The 15,450-nt window shown below is 40.6% G+C and overlaps 1 protein-coding gene across 1 annotated transcript in view; it reads right to left on the bottom strand.

The window, feature by feature from the left end:
* LOC106808089 (ADP-ribosylation factor-like protein 5B) overlaps positions 1-13,886 on the bottom strand; it is a 16,111-nt gene extending 2,225 nt beyond the window's left edge. Inside the window, exons 1-4 of the mRNA XM_014810654.1 lie at positions 13,670-13,886; positions 7,788-7,848; positions 7,074-7,221; positions 6,473-6,556 (exon numbers count right to left, since the gene is read on the bottom strand). Coding sequence (XP_014666140.1) covers positions 6,473-6,556; positions 7,074-7,221; positions 7,788-7,848; positions 13,670-13,715 — 339 coding nt within the window. The 5' untranslated portion in view covers positions 13,716-13,886. The remainder of the gene's footprint in view (positions 1-6,472; positions 6,557-7,073; positions 7,222-7,787; positions 7,849-13,669) is intronic.
* Between the last annotated feature and the right edge of the window lie 1,564 nt (positions 13,887-15,450).

The raw sequence follows: 15,450 nt of genomic DNA, 5'->3' as shown, positions 1-15,450 counted from the left end.
CGTCAACACAGGTGCGTACACGTCAACACAGGTGCGTACACGTCAACACAAGTGCGTACACGTCAACCCAGGTGCCGTACACGTCAACACTCTAACGCCTACGCTGGCAATCCGTACCTGTCGGTTGTCTTGCGTTGTTGGTTATTTGCGCGTGTACGTGTGCGCGTGCGTATGTCGGTGTGTGTGTGTGTGTGTGTGTGTGTGTGTGTGGGTGTGTGTGTGTGTGTGTGTGTGTCTGTGAATGTGATATGGAGATGAGGAGAGAGCTATAGGGAGAGAGAGAGAGAGAAGAGAGAGAGAGATCGAGAGAGAGAGAGAGAGAGAAGAGAGACGATCGGAGAGATAAAAAGCGCGCGCGAGAGAGAGAGAGGGAGAGATGGAGAGATATAAAAAGCGCGCGCGAGAGAGAGAGAGGGAGAGAGAGAGGAGAGAGAGGAGAGAGAGAGAGAGAGAGAGAGAGAGAAGAGAGAGGGGAGAGAGAGCGCTGCGAGAATAGATGAGCGAGAGATAGAGACATGAGCATGAGAGAGAGAAAGAGAGGCGGGAGAGATAAAAGAGCGTAGGGAGAGAGAGAGAGAGAGAGAGAAGAGAGAGAGAGAGAGAGAGAGAGAGAGAGAGAGAAGAGGACACGAGAGAGCAGACAGAGACAGAGACAGAGACAGAGAGAGAGAGAGAGAGAGAGGAGAGAAGAGAGAGAGAGAGAGAAGAGAGAGAGATGAGAGAGAAGAGGAGAGAGACGAGAGAGACAGAGAGAGAGAGGAGAGAGAGAGAGAGAGAGAGGAGAGAGAGAGCAGGAGAGAGAGAGACGAGAAGAGAGGAGAGAAGAGAGAGGCGAGACTGGAGAGATAAGAGAGAGAAAGAGAGAGATAAGAAGCGGGGGGAGAACGACCGCGCGCGGGCGGGCGCGCGCGAAGAGAGAGAGAGAGAGATAAGGCAGAGGATGACGACAAGAAGAGACTAGCATGAGGAAGACAGGACGGCATCGGTGTGTGTAGTGGGAGCGGAAGGCTCTATTCTAATTCTCTCGCCAGCTAAACGCCTGTCCGCGAAGTCATATATTACAGGGGCTTTTCGTCTCGTTGAGAACTACTGTGTTCATCATTGAGGTTCATTCGGTGGTGACCTGCGCTAGACCACCGCTGCGTCTACCGTACAAACGATCAGACAGCCCAAGGCAAAGTGTCGCTGCGTCCTGGTGATGAGAGTGAGTGCTTGCGAGATATGCTGACGAGTGATCGACCGCCGAACGGTCGTGAATGCGAATTTACATGCTTTCTATGCTCCATCTATATTGCGCACAACACTCTGCGCAACAATGTCACGACGGGCTCACGTGTGTTGTGTGCGTGCGTGCATTTGGTTTGTGTGTGTGTGATGTGTGTGTGTGGTTGTGCTGTGTGTGTGTGTTGTGTGTGTGTGTGTGTGCGTGCGTGGTTGCGTGCGTGCAATTTGTTTGTGTGTGTGTGTGTGTGTGTGTGTGTGTGTGTGGTGTGTGTGTGCGTGCCGTGCATTTGTTTTGTGTGTGTGTGTGTGTGTGTGTGTGCTGTGTGTGTGCGGCGTGCGTGCATTTGTTTGTGGTGTGTGTGTGCATTTGTTTGTGTGTGTGTTGTGTGTGTGTGTGTGTAGTGGTGTGTGTGTTGTGTGTTGTTGTTGCTGTGTGTGTGCGTGCGTGCTCTATGTACGTGCGTAGCGTCTAATGTGCGTTGGCGTGTGTGCGTGGCGTGCGTGCATACGCGGCGAAATTATCCAACCGAACGCATAATTTCTTCAGTGTTCGCTTGTTTATACAGGTCACGTGCACGGTGACCAAGCACACTCCGGCTGGAAACTAGACAGGGAGGGCATTCAGAAAGAGTGCAATCCTCCGCGAGCGTGTAACATGTATACATGTGTATAAAAGCTGGCTCGCTGCTGGCTGCTTGCTGACTGGACGCCCTAAGGCGAGCTGCTGCTGACTGGACGCCCTAAAGGCGAGCTGGTGCTGAATCGATGCGCGCCAACGCGTGTAACATGTAACAGTGTATAACAGCTGGTCGCTGCTTGGCTACACACAGCACCACGAACACACCACGAGAGCGATCAATTACCTCCCTGCAACTGCCGTTGGCGCGGCGGTAATAAATACATCTACCATTAAGATGAAAAACATACAGGACCATGACTATATACAGCGCTAACCACCATTGTTTTATTACAAATCCGGTTTGGGCATATTTACATGTACAATTTTAGTTAAACTATACAGATATCTCTAGTAAAGCAGACAGTCTATATCGTAACGGTCAGAGCAATAAAGTTTGGTCGTAATGTTCAATCTTTTTTTTCACTTGCACCCTTGCTGGAAATTCAATATCTATCCTTCAGTTGTCAATTTACTTCCCGAAATGTTGTTAAACTACTATGGTCACATCCTATGGTTTCGACACAGGTACGACAAATTAATTGAAATAAAAGCAACACGCGTTCATGACAAAATGATGCTTAATATGACACCTATTATGCATTTACAGCACTAGAACACTTGAGTCGACTTAATATCGACGTCAATCAGACTGTTATATATATAGTATTATATATATACATATATATGTGTATATATAGGGGAGAGTTCAGTACTAGCAAACGCCAAGGTAGGGGTTTTCATCTAATTACACCAGATCTCCTACCATTAACGTCATAAAATCTCACGATGTATACGGTTATAATGGGTTAATATGTTAAGTATAATTGTTTGGTCCCGCCAGATCAGCATTCCTTGCGCAGAATTGCACACTGTAAGAAGTCGAAGCAACAACTGTTGATTACAAACTTTCACATTTCAGGTTATAGGTTATACAATGCAATCGAGATTTACACGACCTCAAAACACCCCAATAACATCCAAATGAACGTCTTCTGTGAAAGCTGTGGTATACTGGAGGGCCGTACCATGAGGGGCGGAAGATTCAGACGACCCCCCACCACCACACACCGGCAACTATAATATCACGGCTAGTCTGTCTTTCATGCGCAATAATTATTCTGACCAATTATTCCGAAGTCCATAACTGATTCATTATTACGATTTTCACCAGTGAACTGACATATCGCATACAGATACTGCGTTTGTTGTCAGTATAATAGGCGGAATAAGTTCTAGTATCTAAAACGAAAAAGGAAGAGAGATAGGGCCTGCTAGTTGAGTAAATTGTTTGGAGCAAGTTATCACTTCAGGAGCGTGTGTAAAGAAACCTCAATATTGCCGTCAATCAGGCAGCGGTCCATGCATGCATCCATTGCAGTGATCCAGAAAGATGTCTTTTCTGTCACCATGCAGTCAGTTTGAGCGATTTGAATATTGAAGGTCGCGCATGTGCTCAGTTACTATTTAAACACGAGATCCTTGAAAGCTGTGCAGAAAGAGCCAAATGGACGCCCAAGGTGCTTCAACGAGCTTGGCACTACATATCTCATAATGATATATGCTAAATAAAAAAACTCATTTAGAAAGCTAGACTCCATCCCACCGTAAGTATGAGTCTTGATCGGAAACTCTAATTTAGTATAACATTATGTATTAACGTTATCAAAATGGGCACAACACCAGCGTTATTATCGTAATGTGCAAGTAGATAACGTCGGCTGCCATGACAACATTGGCCAATTGGCCATTTTAATTGATCGGGTTCTGTTAGCGCGCATTGTAAAGGCATCTGCATGAACGACATCAAATACGTTAGGATAGGGCTCTGCTGCTCACGCATATGAAGGTGTCGTGCACGCACTACACGCCGAGATCATGTGAATCTAAAGGACCTAGTGCAACATCAACACAATACTCCATTCAAGTAGCACTCGCAACTTAAACACCACACCGTGACATTTCATTTTGTGCACTAGTCGGTACATTGCTGGCACAGTCCCATTGCCAAAGAAACATATTCTGAACCGAATTTAATGTGTTTCTATGGATGATGCGTTCATTGCGAGACGCAGACCACAAGTTGGCTGACACTCAAGGGTCCACTTCTATGTGAAAACTACACCTCCTGGAATGCGCTCTATGGCCCTGTTAGCTCTTTACATAGATTTCTTTAAATATACGCAACGCTAATGTTTTGCCGCCCGGCGCAATTTTAATATTTGCATTCAAATCTGCATACGCTACATCTGCATGAACAAAGTAACCGTATTCGAACATTTTTCACAAATTGCCAGTGTTCTCTCTGATCCTACCGCGACCAAATCTTACTTCACTACTTCCTGATGATGTGTAGGTGACTGCAAGTACAGAGATCTCTAGTGTTGAACGCCACTACAGTTAAAAGCAGTGCACGTAAACTATTACGTTCATCATTGAGCAAATTGCAGCTCAGCATACAATATTCTGTACATGCAAGCTCTCAGCTCTTATCACCCAGTAACTTATATATATAATATCAAGAGTACAAAATAGAGATCTCTATTATTCTCTTGATATATATATAGACTCGCTGTGTCCTTATACATAGATCCATGGTATGGATTACAACCAAATCTTAATATTGTTTTTATAAACGGTATGTACAGTCTTCGTATAAAAAATTGGTCGCCAGATATCACATGTATATAAGTTGCCCAAAAACGACGCACAAGGTCCGAGCAAAAATTCATTCACAATATTGGCAATGAGTATTCGAGATTCTTGCAAATTTTTCTCACTTAACAGCTTATTTGAGTGATTCCTTATTAAGTTTGTCTGGTCATGAAAATGATATTTTGTATTAAAACGCGCTCAAAAATGAGCATCACAATTAAAATCTTACAACTAGCTAAAATGATTGAACAGAGTGAGATGTCCAAAATGATGTACCTACTGTGTAAGCCAATGGCAGAGATAACGAAGTAGAGAATAAGTTCAGTGTGGTACAGTCTTCATTTTGATATGCTATAGCTGAGTCTATGTTTCACTAAGAATTGGGTGTTATGTAACATACACCTGAGGAATCACAGAAATTTGAATCAGTGATTCTGACCAAATGATGGCAGCGCAGAAAAAATATACTATTTGTCTGATTATACAGCCGATAAAGTCAATGCAAGTTATTCAACCGTTTGCACTCTTTCCATTACTATTTGCAATGCGTTGCTGCCAACGGTGTATTTTAGAACGCGGGGGCCATCACAAAAGCTACACGCACTTGCACATGCATCATTGGCACCAAGCGCCAATTAATTTCGTCACAGACAATTGTTATCAATGCAGCTGGCGCTCTTACAATATAGAACTAGAATGCGCATCACACTGAGATCATCACTGAATTGGCCGTATACTAGAGTGCAATAATTAGCATTATGCACGCAAGGTGGATGCCTCGTGGACGTCGAGAAAGCATTAGAAGTAAAATTATTTTTGTTGTGTATTCGTGACATTCCGTCAGGTGGCGTAGCCACAGTCACCGGTTGGTGTTTTTTGTGTATGAAATGTGTTCAGATAACTTTGCAGAAATTCGCATCATAGAGCTGGCAAAAGTTTCGAGCGGAGCATAGAGCATGAATCTGTAGTTATTTAACATGAATAAAGTGTATGTTTTGTAAGTGCAGTAACAGTGTGAGTATTTTTAATTAATTTCTGTTCGATGCTTATTCAGGCCTGCAGCCTATGGACGGCCTCTACTGTTGTTTAACACCTATATATATATATTGTTCTCAGTTTACACCATCCCAGCTGGGCGGTGCAGAGAAACTGGACTGACCTGCGTCATCTTGATGCCACTGTAACGAAGCTGGTTTCACCATGGCTTATTAATTACAATTAGCTTGGCCATGAGGCCAGGTGGGTCGTGTTGGCGACAAACCAGGTGGAATAGATGAGATATTCGGAGCGTGCGTGGTGCGGGCTGAGGGTAATGATAGTAGCAATAAGGTGCCGGAGCAATAAGGTGTGGTAGCAAGAGGGGCCGGAGTGCTGCGGGATAATCTGTTATCACCCGCACCCGGCGCACGTCAGGAGGAGGGAGGTCGAACAACAAGTTCTGTTAGATTTAAGAGCGCTGCGAGCAGGAGCAAGGGGAGGAGGTCTGCTCTCTACTTGTTGTAGACATTATGACCAATACAACTGATTGTGGTACGTTACTTTACTAGTTCGTGTTTGCTTCTTGTCTTGCGCTGTTGCTATGCTCTACACTTACCGCTCTTGTACCTCACCCTAGAAGTAGGAGGTTACACCACCGCTCCAAGCATTTTCAGGGCGGTGCTTTCAAATGTACACTTTTATGTGGTTTCTGTATTATTAATACTTCTTAGACTTGGGCGACTTATTATTCATGTTACCAACTAAAGTAATGTATATAAGAAATTTGTCTTGCTGAAAAGTAAGACACATATCCTTTAGCTTGTAGCTATTCTAACAGAACAACATGATGTAAACATGTGAAACATTCTTGTGATTGTGCTACATTACCTAGCAAACATGTGTATTTATTGTGTATTATAGTGTATTTATTTTACCTACCTGACTCTGAAGTAGTTTATAAAACTCTTGTTTCACCGTGGACAGCCGTTCCCGGTCTGTACTATCCACAACCAAAATTACAACCTGCAATAAAATGGTACATATTATCAAATTAGGTTATTGACATGGATAATTACATAATAATCATACAGAAGGTGATCCAAAACTCTTCAGTTCTTTCAAGCACAATATAAAAAACCATTTTTCACAGAGACCCTAGACCACCCTTAAAAAAAATTTTGTTTCCCTTTTACCTACTCGCCTCTCAGGGTACCGAGTAGGTACTGGTAGGATGGTGAAAAATCTTTTTTATTTTGTTTTGACAAGATGTGTGTATGTATATTGTATATTCTGTTTTGTGTATATGTTTTTGCGGAACAAATAATTTTTGTTTTGTTTTAATCGGCAAAAAAAAATGTGTCGAGTAGCGGCGTTTTGGCGAGTCGGTCAGTAAAGGGGAAACAAGCAATATTTTATCTTAGGCCCTATCTATAGCATGACAGTCTGTAATGTAAATACCGTATTCACTACTGTATCTGCCAATAGTTCTTCTATGCACCAAAAATAACAGGACACCAATTTGTGTGAAGCGTGTAATTACCTCAGTATTGGCATAGTATGACTGCCAGGCTGTACGTATCGACTCCTGCCCACCAATGTCCCACATGAGAAAGTGTATGTTTCTCCACGTCACTTCTTCCACATTGGAGCCTATGGTGGGGGATGTGTGTACTACCTCATTCATTAAACTGAAAACGAGAGTGTGGTTAATTTAGTAACCCTCAAATAACCTTGAAGTAATGTATCTGACCTATTCGACAATGATGTCATTATATATGTGCCCTTACCCTGTACCTCCCACCTAAACCAAGTTGTGTAACAAACTAGCTCACTTAGTGGTACCTTACTAGGTTGGAGTACCTTGGTGGTTGTGAATTATACTTCTTAAAAATAACTATTCTGTGAAATTCCATAATCTAGTCATATGGATGACTACAAGTGTGTTAGTCTGATTGAATGTTTGTAGGCAAAGACGAATACGCCCCACATATAAAACCAATATAAATATAGGTCACATCGACCCTATTGCAATTAGATATAAATAGATATAACCTCCATGCGAACAAAGATAACAATAGCCGTGAACATATCTAGAATACATAATGAGCACTATATTATAAACAGATGAGTAGACTCAATCAACAGATTATTATAAATCGGAGTTAATTGGAAGATGCGTTTTGCTGCCGTTTTTGTATTCATGGGTACATTATGATTGACTTGGCCCAATTCAGCCACTGCAGTATATACTTACAATTGATACAACAGCGTGGTTTTGCCTGCATTATCTAGACCGATAAGTATGACCTTGTGTTCTGAAAATACAAACGATACAAGTTTAGCACGATTTACACTTACATAGCAAAAACATAACAAACGACTCGGCATGAAATTTAAGCAGCACAGGAAAATATTTCCTGGAGTAACGTTAGAATTACCAGACGATCTCGGAAAATGTCCTAGCCATTGTGTTCTCATTATAGCGTATGCCATGAGTTTTTTTAAACTTGATTAATTAGTACTTAGATGAAGTGTGAAATTCATGTGTTCAATGTTCAGTGTCACTTCTAAAGGTGGAATTGATAAGCAATTATATAAAATTGATTTTAAAAAGTATTGTAAAAAATTGACACGATTCTTACAAATGTACTCATAATAGTTTTACAAGTAGAAAACAGTCCTGATTTCTATGAAAATTAAAGTTCAGTGAAAAATACAATTCATTCCAAGTTACGACAATAAAACTACCAATTGTTCATTCCTGGTCATATTAAACCGTGGCATTACAGCAAACAGTTACAGTATGTCTCTATGCCCTTCAGCCCACCATATGGCGCTGTCAATGAACAAACTTGGTCTAACAATGCATCCGAATGTTCCCGTTTCACACACTGGGCACGTATGCCAAGCTATATAGCCAGAATTTTTGATAAGTAGCAGCCAATAAAGTCGTCACTCTCCGAAAACGCATTTATCACTCCTTCAGGGGTGTAGCTAGCAGAGGGCAAGGGGGAACTTGCAACCCCGCAAGTGTTACATAGGTGTTACATTAGTCAATGTCAAATTGCCTAGGGTCACCTGCCCAGAACACAACTCGCACGTAACTTTAACCCCCCCACCTTCCAAGGCTAAATGGGCTAGCTACACCCCTGTTCTTTCTAGTACTATTTCACTCAAGCTACATACAGCTATGAGCTCGTGAATAAAAATTCCCCCTCCTCAAGCACTACATGCACTCAAGTGCCCCCTATTTACAATCAGATTTAGCAGGTAACATGCAGATCCTTTCTCACCGTTCGTCGGTCCTAGTGTCACGTGTTTAACACAACTTTAATGTGACGAGAATAGAAAGTGTCACGGCTTATTAAATACCGTCTTCAGTATGCCCTCAGCCCTGACAACAACTTTCACCTTCGCTGCCTCTGTCGCGTGCAAACAAAGGGCCGTCCAAGTGAATAACTCACTGTGCTGTAATACTAATAGCAGCAACTAGCTCCATTGATGGCACACATGCATTAAAAGATGGGTTGACTGCATTGACCCACTTTTGCGCACTGATGGGGTGGGGGCCGTGGAGCGCACCCCACCGTTGAACAAAGAATGTGAGAACTCTCTTTCATTAGGGAGGTTGCAGAAAGTGAAAGTACAGGCACTGCTATTGGTACGCAGCCTTGCTGTCCCAGTCAGGGCCACACACAGCAGCCGAGGGCGTTAGAGCTAGCGAAACTTGCATGTATGAATTACGTGCTACCCACAGGCACTTGGGACAGCGTCAGTAAAAACTGAAAATACTATGAACGCACATTCACAAATAGGCCCTACTACCGTACCTCTCAATTACAGTTCCACTGTTGTGTCACTGTATATCAACTTTCCTTCATAAAAACTAACGCAGAACGCTCCCGCACTCGCGCTGCGAATGTGCGTTCATATTATTTTCAGTTTTTACTGACTCTGTCCCAGGTGCCTGTGGTGCTACCCATATCAATGACAGACATGATGCCCAACGACCGGAATGACACATGCGTCATTGACAAGATTACGTACTACACTTAAATGTTATTATTATTATGTACTACGCTTAAATGCGAGTTAAACTGGTGCATAACGAACGTGTTGAAGCATATATTGTTACCTTTTCGTCCATATATTCGTCCCAAACAAACGCGCCCTAATACGCCATCACTATTGGGAAACATGTCTATTGCAAAGCTCGACACTAACTTTTTTTTTCAGTGGCCCGATCGGCCCCCAAAATCATTGATTTTCAATTTTTGGTGGCCCGAAAATGAAATCTGGTGGCCCGAAAAAAAAACAAAGAAAAACATTATAAATCTTTATTTCAATCTCGTATTGTATATTATTTGAAAATTGGGCCGTCTGATGCACTTGCACAAGTTTTTAAACAAACCCCACACAATGGCACACACTGACATTGATGATTGAGGCATACATTTGAATTATCCATTCCACGGCATCAAATTTTCACCAGAATCTTGCATACCATTTTTCTACTTTCACTCATTATTTATCTAAACACGCGCGTGCACATGCTATCGATCAGTTCAGACGTTCAAGAAGATCAAAGTCACAGAGCATGCAACAAGTAACTGTAATAAAACAGCAACACATTGGCTTTTCATGTTAAAATAAAACATATACATTTAATCTCATGAAAGTTAAAATGTCTGGCAGGCTTTGAAACTGTAAAAATAAAATATTGCAGATTTAATAAGATAAAGTAGAACCATAATTATATCAACAAAGTAGCCTGGGTACGCATGCATTTAAAAAGAAAAAGCAGCCATGTCTAAGACTAAGTTCAATATTTCGTTGCGTAAAGAGACAGAGAAAATGCATAAATAAACTTACAAAGCACTAATATTACACTTCGGATTAAAATACTGATCATCTTCATGGAATAGTTCAGTTATTCTACGCGAACTTTCGAACGCTGGCAGTTTCGCTTTGGATCCGAAACAGTGAGCACCAGTGCAGCTAGCTAGCAATCAGGGTGACCAGACGTCCCGTATTTTGCCCATGTGTCCCGCGTCCCGTACCGATCGACCCTTCCCGGGACGCATGTGTGTACATAGACACTTTGAAATTTTAGTGGCCCGATCGGGCCACCAAATTTCAACTTTTGGAAATTTTGGTGGCCCGACATGAAGTTTTGGTGGCCCCGGGCCACCGGGCCACCGCTAGTGTCGAGCCTTGTCTATTGTATATACATTCTATCAGGAGTGAATAGAACCTTGGAGTAATAAGCTGACTTATAACCTTAGAATTATAAACTTTTAATTATATAGAGCTGATTTATAGTTAGCTGAGTAATAAGTCAGCTTATTACTCCAAGGTAGAACCAATTGCTTTTATTCACTCCTGGTTGAATACACATTGGATTGTATGTGCATATATCCCAGCCATCATTGATTCATGAATATTTGTGGTAAATAAATATATGTATACTGCTAACAGTTACAGAAGTGCCACAAGTCCATGACCATCCTAACTGTACATAAAATGCATATAGAAATTCGACCTAATAGCGAACAATACATTAATATTGACATAATGACCTAGATCTTGTGGAACATTGGCACACAATTGCAAGATTAGTGTGTGCAGTGTCAATTCCTGACACTATACTGGATCATATCACCTAACCTTAATCATCTATGACTAGCGAAGTTTTCTAAACAAGAATGTTGAATTATGTATTGTAACAGTATCTACTTGCAAAATGCCAAATTAGTGTTTTTGAGTACAATCATTCGTGTTTTATAACCGTGTGGTATGGTATAATAATATACTCCATGTAATTGTGCCAAATTTAAATGTAAACTTTATAAGTAAAATTAATTGAACATTTGCAAACAAGACTTTCATAATTATGTGAATTGAAAGCTAAATAGCTGAAACTTATGAACAGATACATACTACATGTGGAGTCTATCTAGGAGACACATGTACAGTTAGACCTCGATTATCCGAACGAGACGGGCAGGGAGTATTTTGTTCAGATATTAACTGATTGTTCGGATAAACTAATCTGATCGTAAATAAAGGAAGCCATACTGAACATAATTAATGTGCATAAAAAACATGTTTACAGAGTTTTTATTCACAGGCAAATTACGTCAGCAACTGTTTCCAGGCAACGTTACGTCAAACGCACGCCACATATATCTAGCGCTCACTAAACAAAGGATATCAAATATCCTTTGTTGAATTATGAATAACACGAATGGATTGGAATATTTAATTAAATTATCTCAAAATAAACCTTCATTTCGGTGCAATATTGAAATTAGCTTGAATTCTTCATAACTTTTGACTAGTGGGTGACCCAACGGGTCACAGGTGGTCTAGTGGCTTATTAAATATTCACGGGACCTTGACATCTTGTTCCGATAATCCGAAATTCGGATAATTGATGTATGGATATCCGAGGTTTGACTGTATATATGCACGTATGCACCAATGGTAAACATACCAATTTTTCATTGTTTTTTTTCAGTGCTGAAGTGGTCAAAAAGCATCAATTGGTTGTATAAAGTTAACCATTACACATTTACTTTTTTTTAGAAGAAAGGGCAATATCATAAAATGAAGTTGATTATATATGTGACTAACACGAAATAACTCAGCATTGCCTGGGTTCCTTTGGGACCAAAATATGTGTTTATATATATAAAATAATCTCATACAAGAAGAAATGCTACTGCAGTAAATTCGATAATTGCGCAGTTAGTAAATGGATAAGGAATACATGCAATGCAAGGATTATGGACAGACGACATTGAATAACATAGCATCAAGAGCATATAAAAAAGCCTTCTTTATATGCTCTTGATAGCATGAAAGACTACCATAATAAAGACAGTGAATGTATAATCTTCAGTGACGAGGCATATGAATATAAGTGAGGCTATTATAAATGAGCATGACATTATGATAGCTTTTCAGAATATAATCAGACCATGAAATGGTAGTAAATACAGCAATTGCAACACGGTGAAGATAAATACATTTAATGAATGGCTGAACATAAACGTAAGATAATGTAAAGGTAAGGTTAGGAAAGGCAACATAACCTGTACGTGACCTAACATAGAAGTTGTTAAGAAAAGATTAGAAAGGATTTAAGATCAGATAACATGAGATAACATAGCTTGACATGACCTAACTGTTAAACTAACACAATTGGTATATATATATATATTATGGAGATATCGTATAACATACAGAAACGTTGAACAGAATATATACATTCTATAAGAGATCACAGTATACTGTCCAGGGTGCGAAATTAACGGGAGTTCGGAGTCAAATACTCCCTGATTTACTGTCGGACTTTCTGATTTGACATATGCAGGAGTCCGTGTGACTCCGTGAAAATTCTGTCATACTAATTAGTTCGTTCCAGAGCACAGCCTCGCAGAATTACCGTATTTTTCAGCTCATGTCCAAAGAAAATTTGGCAGACGTGCAACTGCATGAATCTTAAAATAAGCACATGCGTTATTGTTAATATCATTAATTTTGACCCTCAGACTGCGGACTCACTCTTTTTGAGTGTAGGGAGTCCGTTGGACTCCCGTGTTCAAAAGTTCATTTCTACCCCGGCTGCTGTCCATATAATGATATATACATACTTTGCATGATGTAAAACATTGATGTAGTACTAGTGTATATATAGTAGTGTACCAAGCATTGGCTGGGTCACTTTCGTGACAAAAGTAACATATGTCATATATGTACAGCTATATATGACTACAGCTGAGTACAGGGGTAGAAATTAACTTATTAGTATTACTATTACTATTAGTACTAGTAGTACAGTAGTACTAGTACTAGTACTAGTAGTAGTACTAGTAGTACTAGTAGGCCCTAGTGCACTGTTACGTCCTGCACACAGCCTACGGATGACACGCACGCCCTTGTGCACAAACTACCTAGATACTTACAAGTTACTCCTACTCGGATACTCCTAGTTCTATCGTTTATAAATGCCTGTGCTGCGGTACTGCCGTGTAGTCTTACGTAAGACTTACAGTGCCACTTAGCCTAATTTGCGACTGGGTTCACAAAAGATTGCCAACCTAAGCAAAAAATGAAATCAGTCGCATTTACCTTCGCTGCCGAAGAGGCTCCATAACTTTGTTATCAACAGTCCCATACTTCTTCCATCCGAACCTCTACACCAACGCTTTTAAATAATGTGATAAACTCTACGAATTTGTATCAGAAAAACAAAAGACGACTACACTACAATCTCAATGAGTTACAACTGTTGACCTGAAAATACATGCCAGTTGGCCCAGTTCCGATTTCGGTCAAAACGTCACGCGCTTTGCGCACCAATGATTGGTTAAGACTTGAGAACATATATGACGTCATTTGCGCCATGTTGTGTATTTTCTGCCACATTTATGATCATGTGACAGGAAAAGCATATGAACTTTTCTGCCAAATTTATGATCACGTGACAAGAAAAGCTTATAACGTGATGACCAAAGTACAGCGAGAAACATGCGCAAAACTCCACTTCAAAAAATAATTCTCAAGAAAATTGAATAAAATAAGCAGTTTTAGCAAGGCGAAAAACATTTATGTGTAAAAGATATTTTCCTTTATTATTTGCTTTGTAGTTTCTCTAATAATTTCTTTGTATGCGCAAGGGTTTTTTAAAACAGCGATGACGAGAAAAAACCGGTTTACGGAAACGGCGGAGGAAAAAATTGACCGTTTGCTAATAAGTCGGCCTCCAGTTAGGCCGATGAAAGTTGATTTCATGGTTCTCGTCAGGCATTGCTGAGATTTTGATGAGGGATTTAGATCAACATTCATCTTTCATATACAAACCAATAGAACTTAGTGAGGGTATCAGGTTTTGTACATATGCAAAACAAGATTGAAAAATGTCATAACTTCTTTGTTGACAGTTTTTACTCAAATTTTTACTGTTTGTCTTCCATACATGTAGTGCTGACTGTATATTGTTGATTTTTTGAGGCGGGAATTTCATATGTGGACTTTTTGATGCGGAAATTTCGTCAGCGATGAGTGTTGAACTTTTTTGGTGCGGGAGTAAAATTTGATGCGGGCGCTGACGAGAACCATGACATCAACTTTCATCGGCCTTAGCAAATTCATGCATATGGTCAATGACCTCATAATCTCATGAATATTAATCTTCAACGTCCAAGTATCGAAGACAGAATTAGGAGACAGATTAACACTGCGGATCGCAGTAGAAAAAAGTGTCAAATTTACAATTAAAAAGGAAGAGAGAAATTAGAACGTCCCATCATCAACATTTGCGCAATGTTGTCAGGCAGTCTGTCTATGCAGCCCTTGTCCGCAAATGCAGACATTATAACTCCGCTTTGCTATTCTGAGGGTGCGGGTTTAACCCCATTACTGGGGTCTGCGTCGGCTTGGACTAATGCAGCCCACGCTACTTTTTCTGGGAGTGCAACTGCCCATGTGCCCCCACCCCTCCCTACAATTTAGGATTTAAAACACTTTTCATGACTTTCCAGATAGCGTACACAATTGAAGTTAGGTTACTATAGTAAGTAGTAAATAGGTTACTATAGGTTTTATTGATTTTTTTTCTGGGCTTGCAAACGGGGGGGGGGCGTACGCCGGCTCCACTCACTGGATTGTACATATCTAGAGTTCTTATATTCATGTGATTGTCGTTATTGCTGCGGTGTTAAATATGTTGGCACTGTGGTTATATATATATACTAGCTGCGGGTACCCGCTGCGCTGGGTAAAATCGTGCTACTAATTCATACTACTATACTAATATTAATGGGACACAGTAGGAACATTGGGTAAACATCGACAATGACATTGCACCCAATATCAATATTTAGAAATCGGTCTAATAAGATAATAAGCAT

The sequence above is a fragment of the Priapulus caudatus genome, unplaced genomic scaffold (genome assembly GCF_000485595.1).
Source record: "Priapulus caudatus unplaced genomic scaffold, Priapulus_caudatus-5.0.1 Scaffold253, whole genome shotgun sequence".
Lineage (NCBI taxonomy): Eukaryota > Metazoa > Priapulida > Priapulimorpha > Priapulimorphida > Priapulidae > Priapulus > Priapulus caudatus.
Note: the sequence above shows the minus strand (reverse complement) of the source record. Positions and strands in the feature narration are given on the sequence as shown.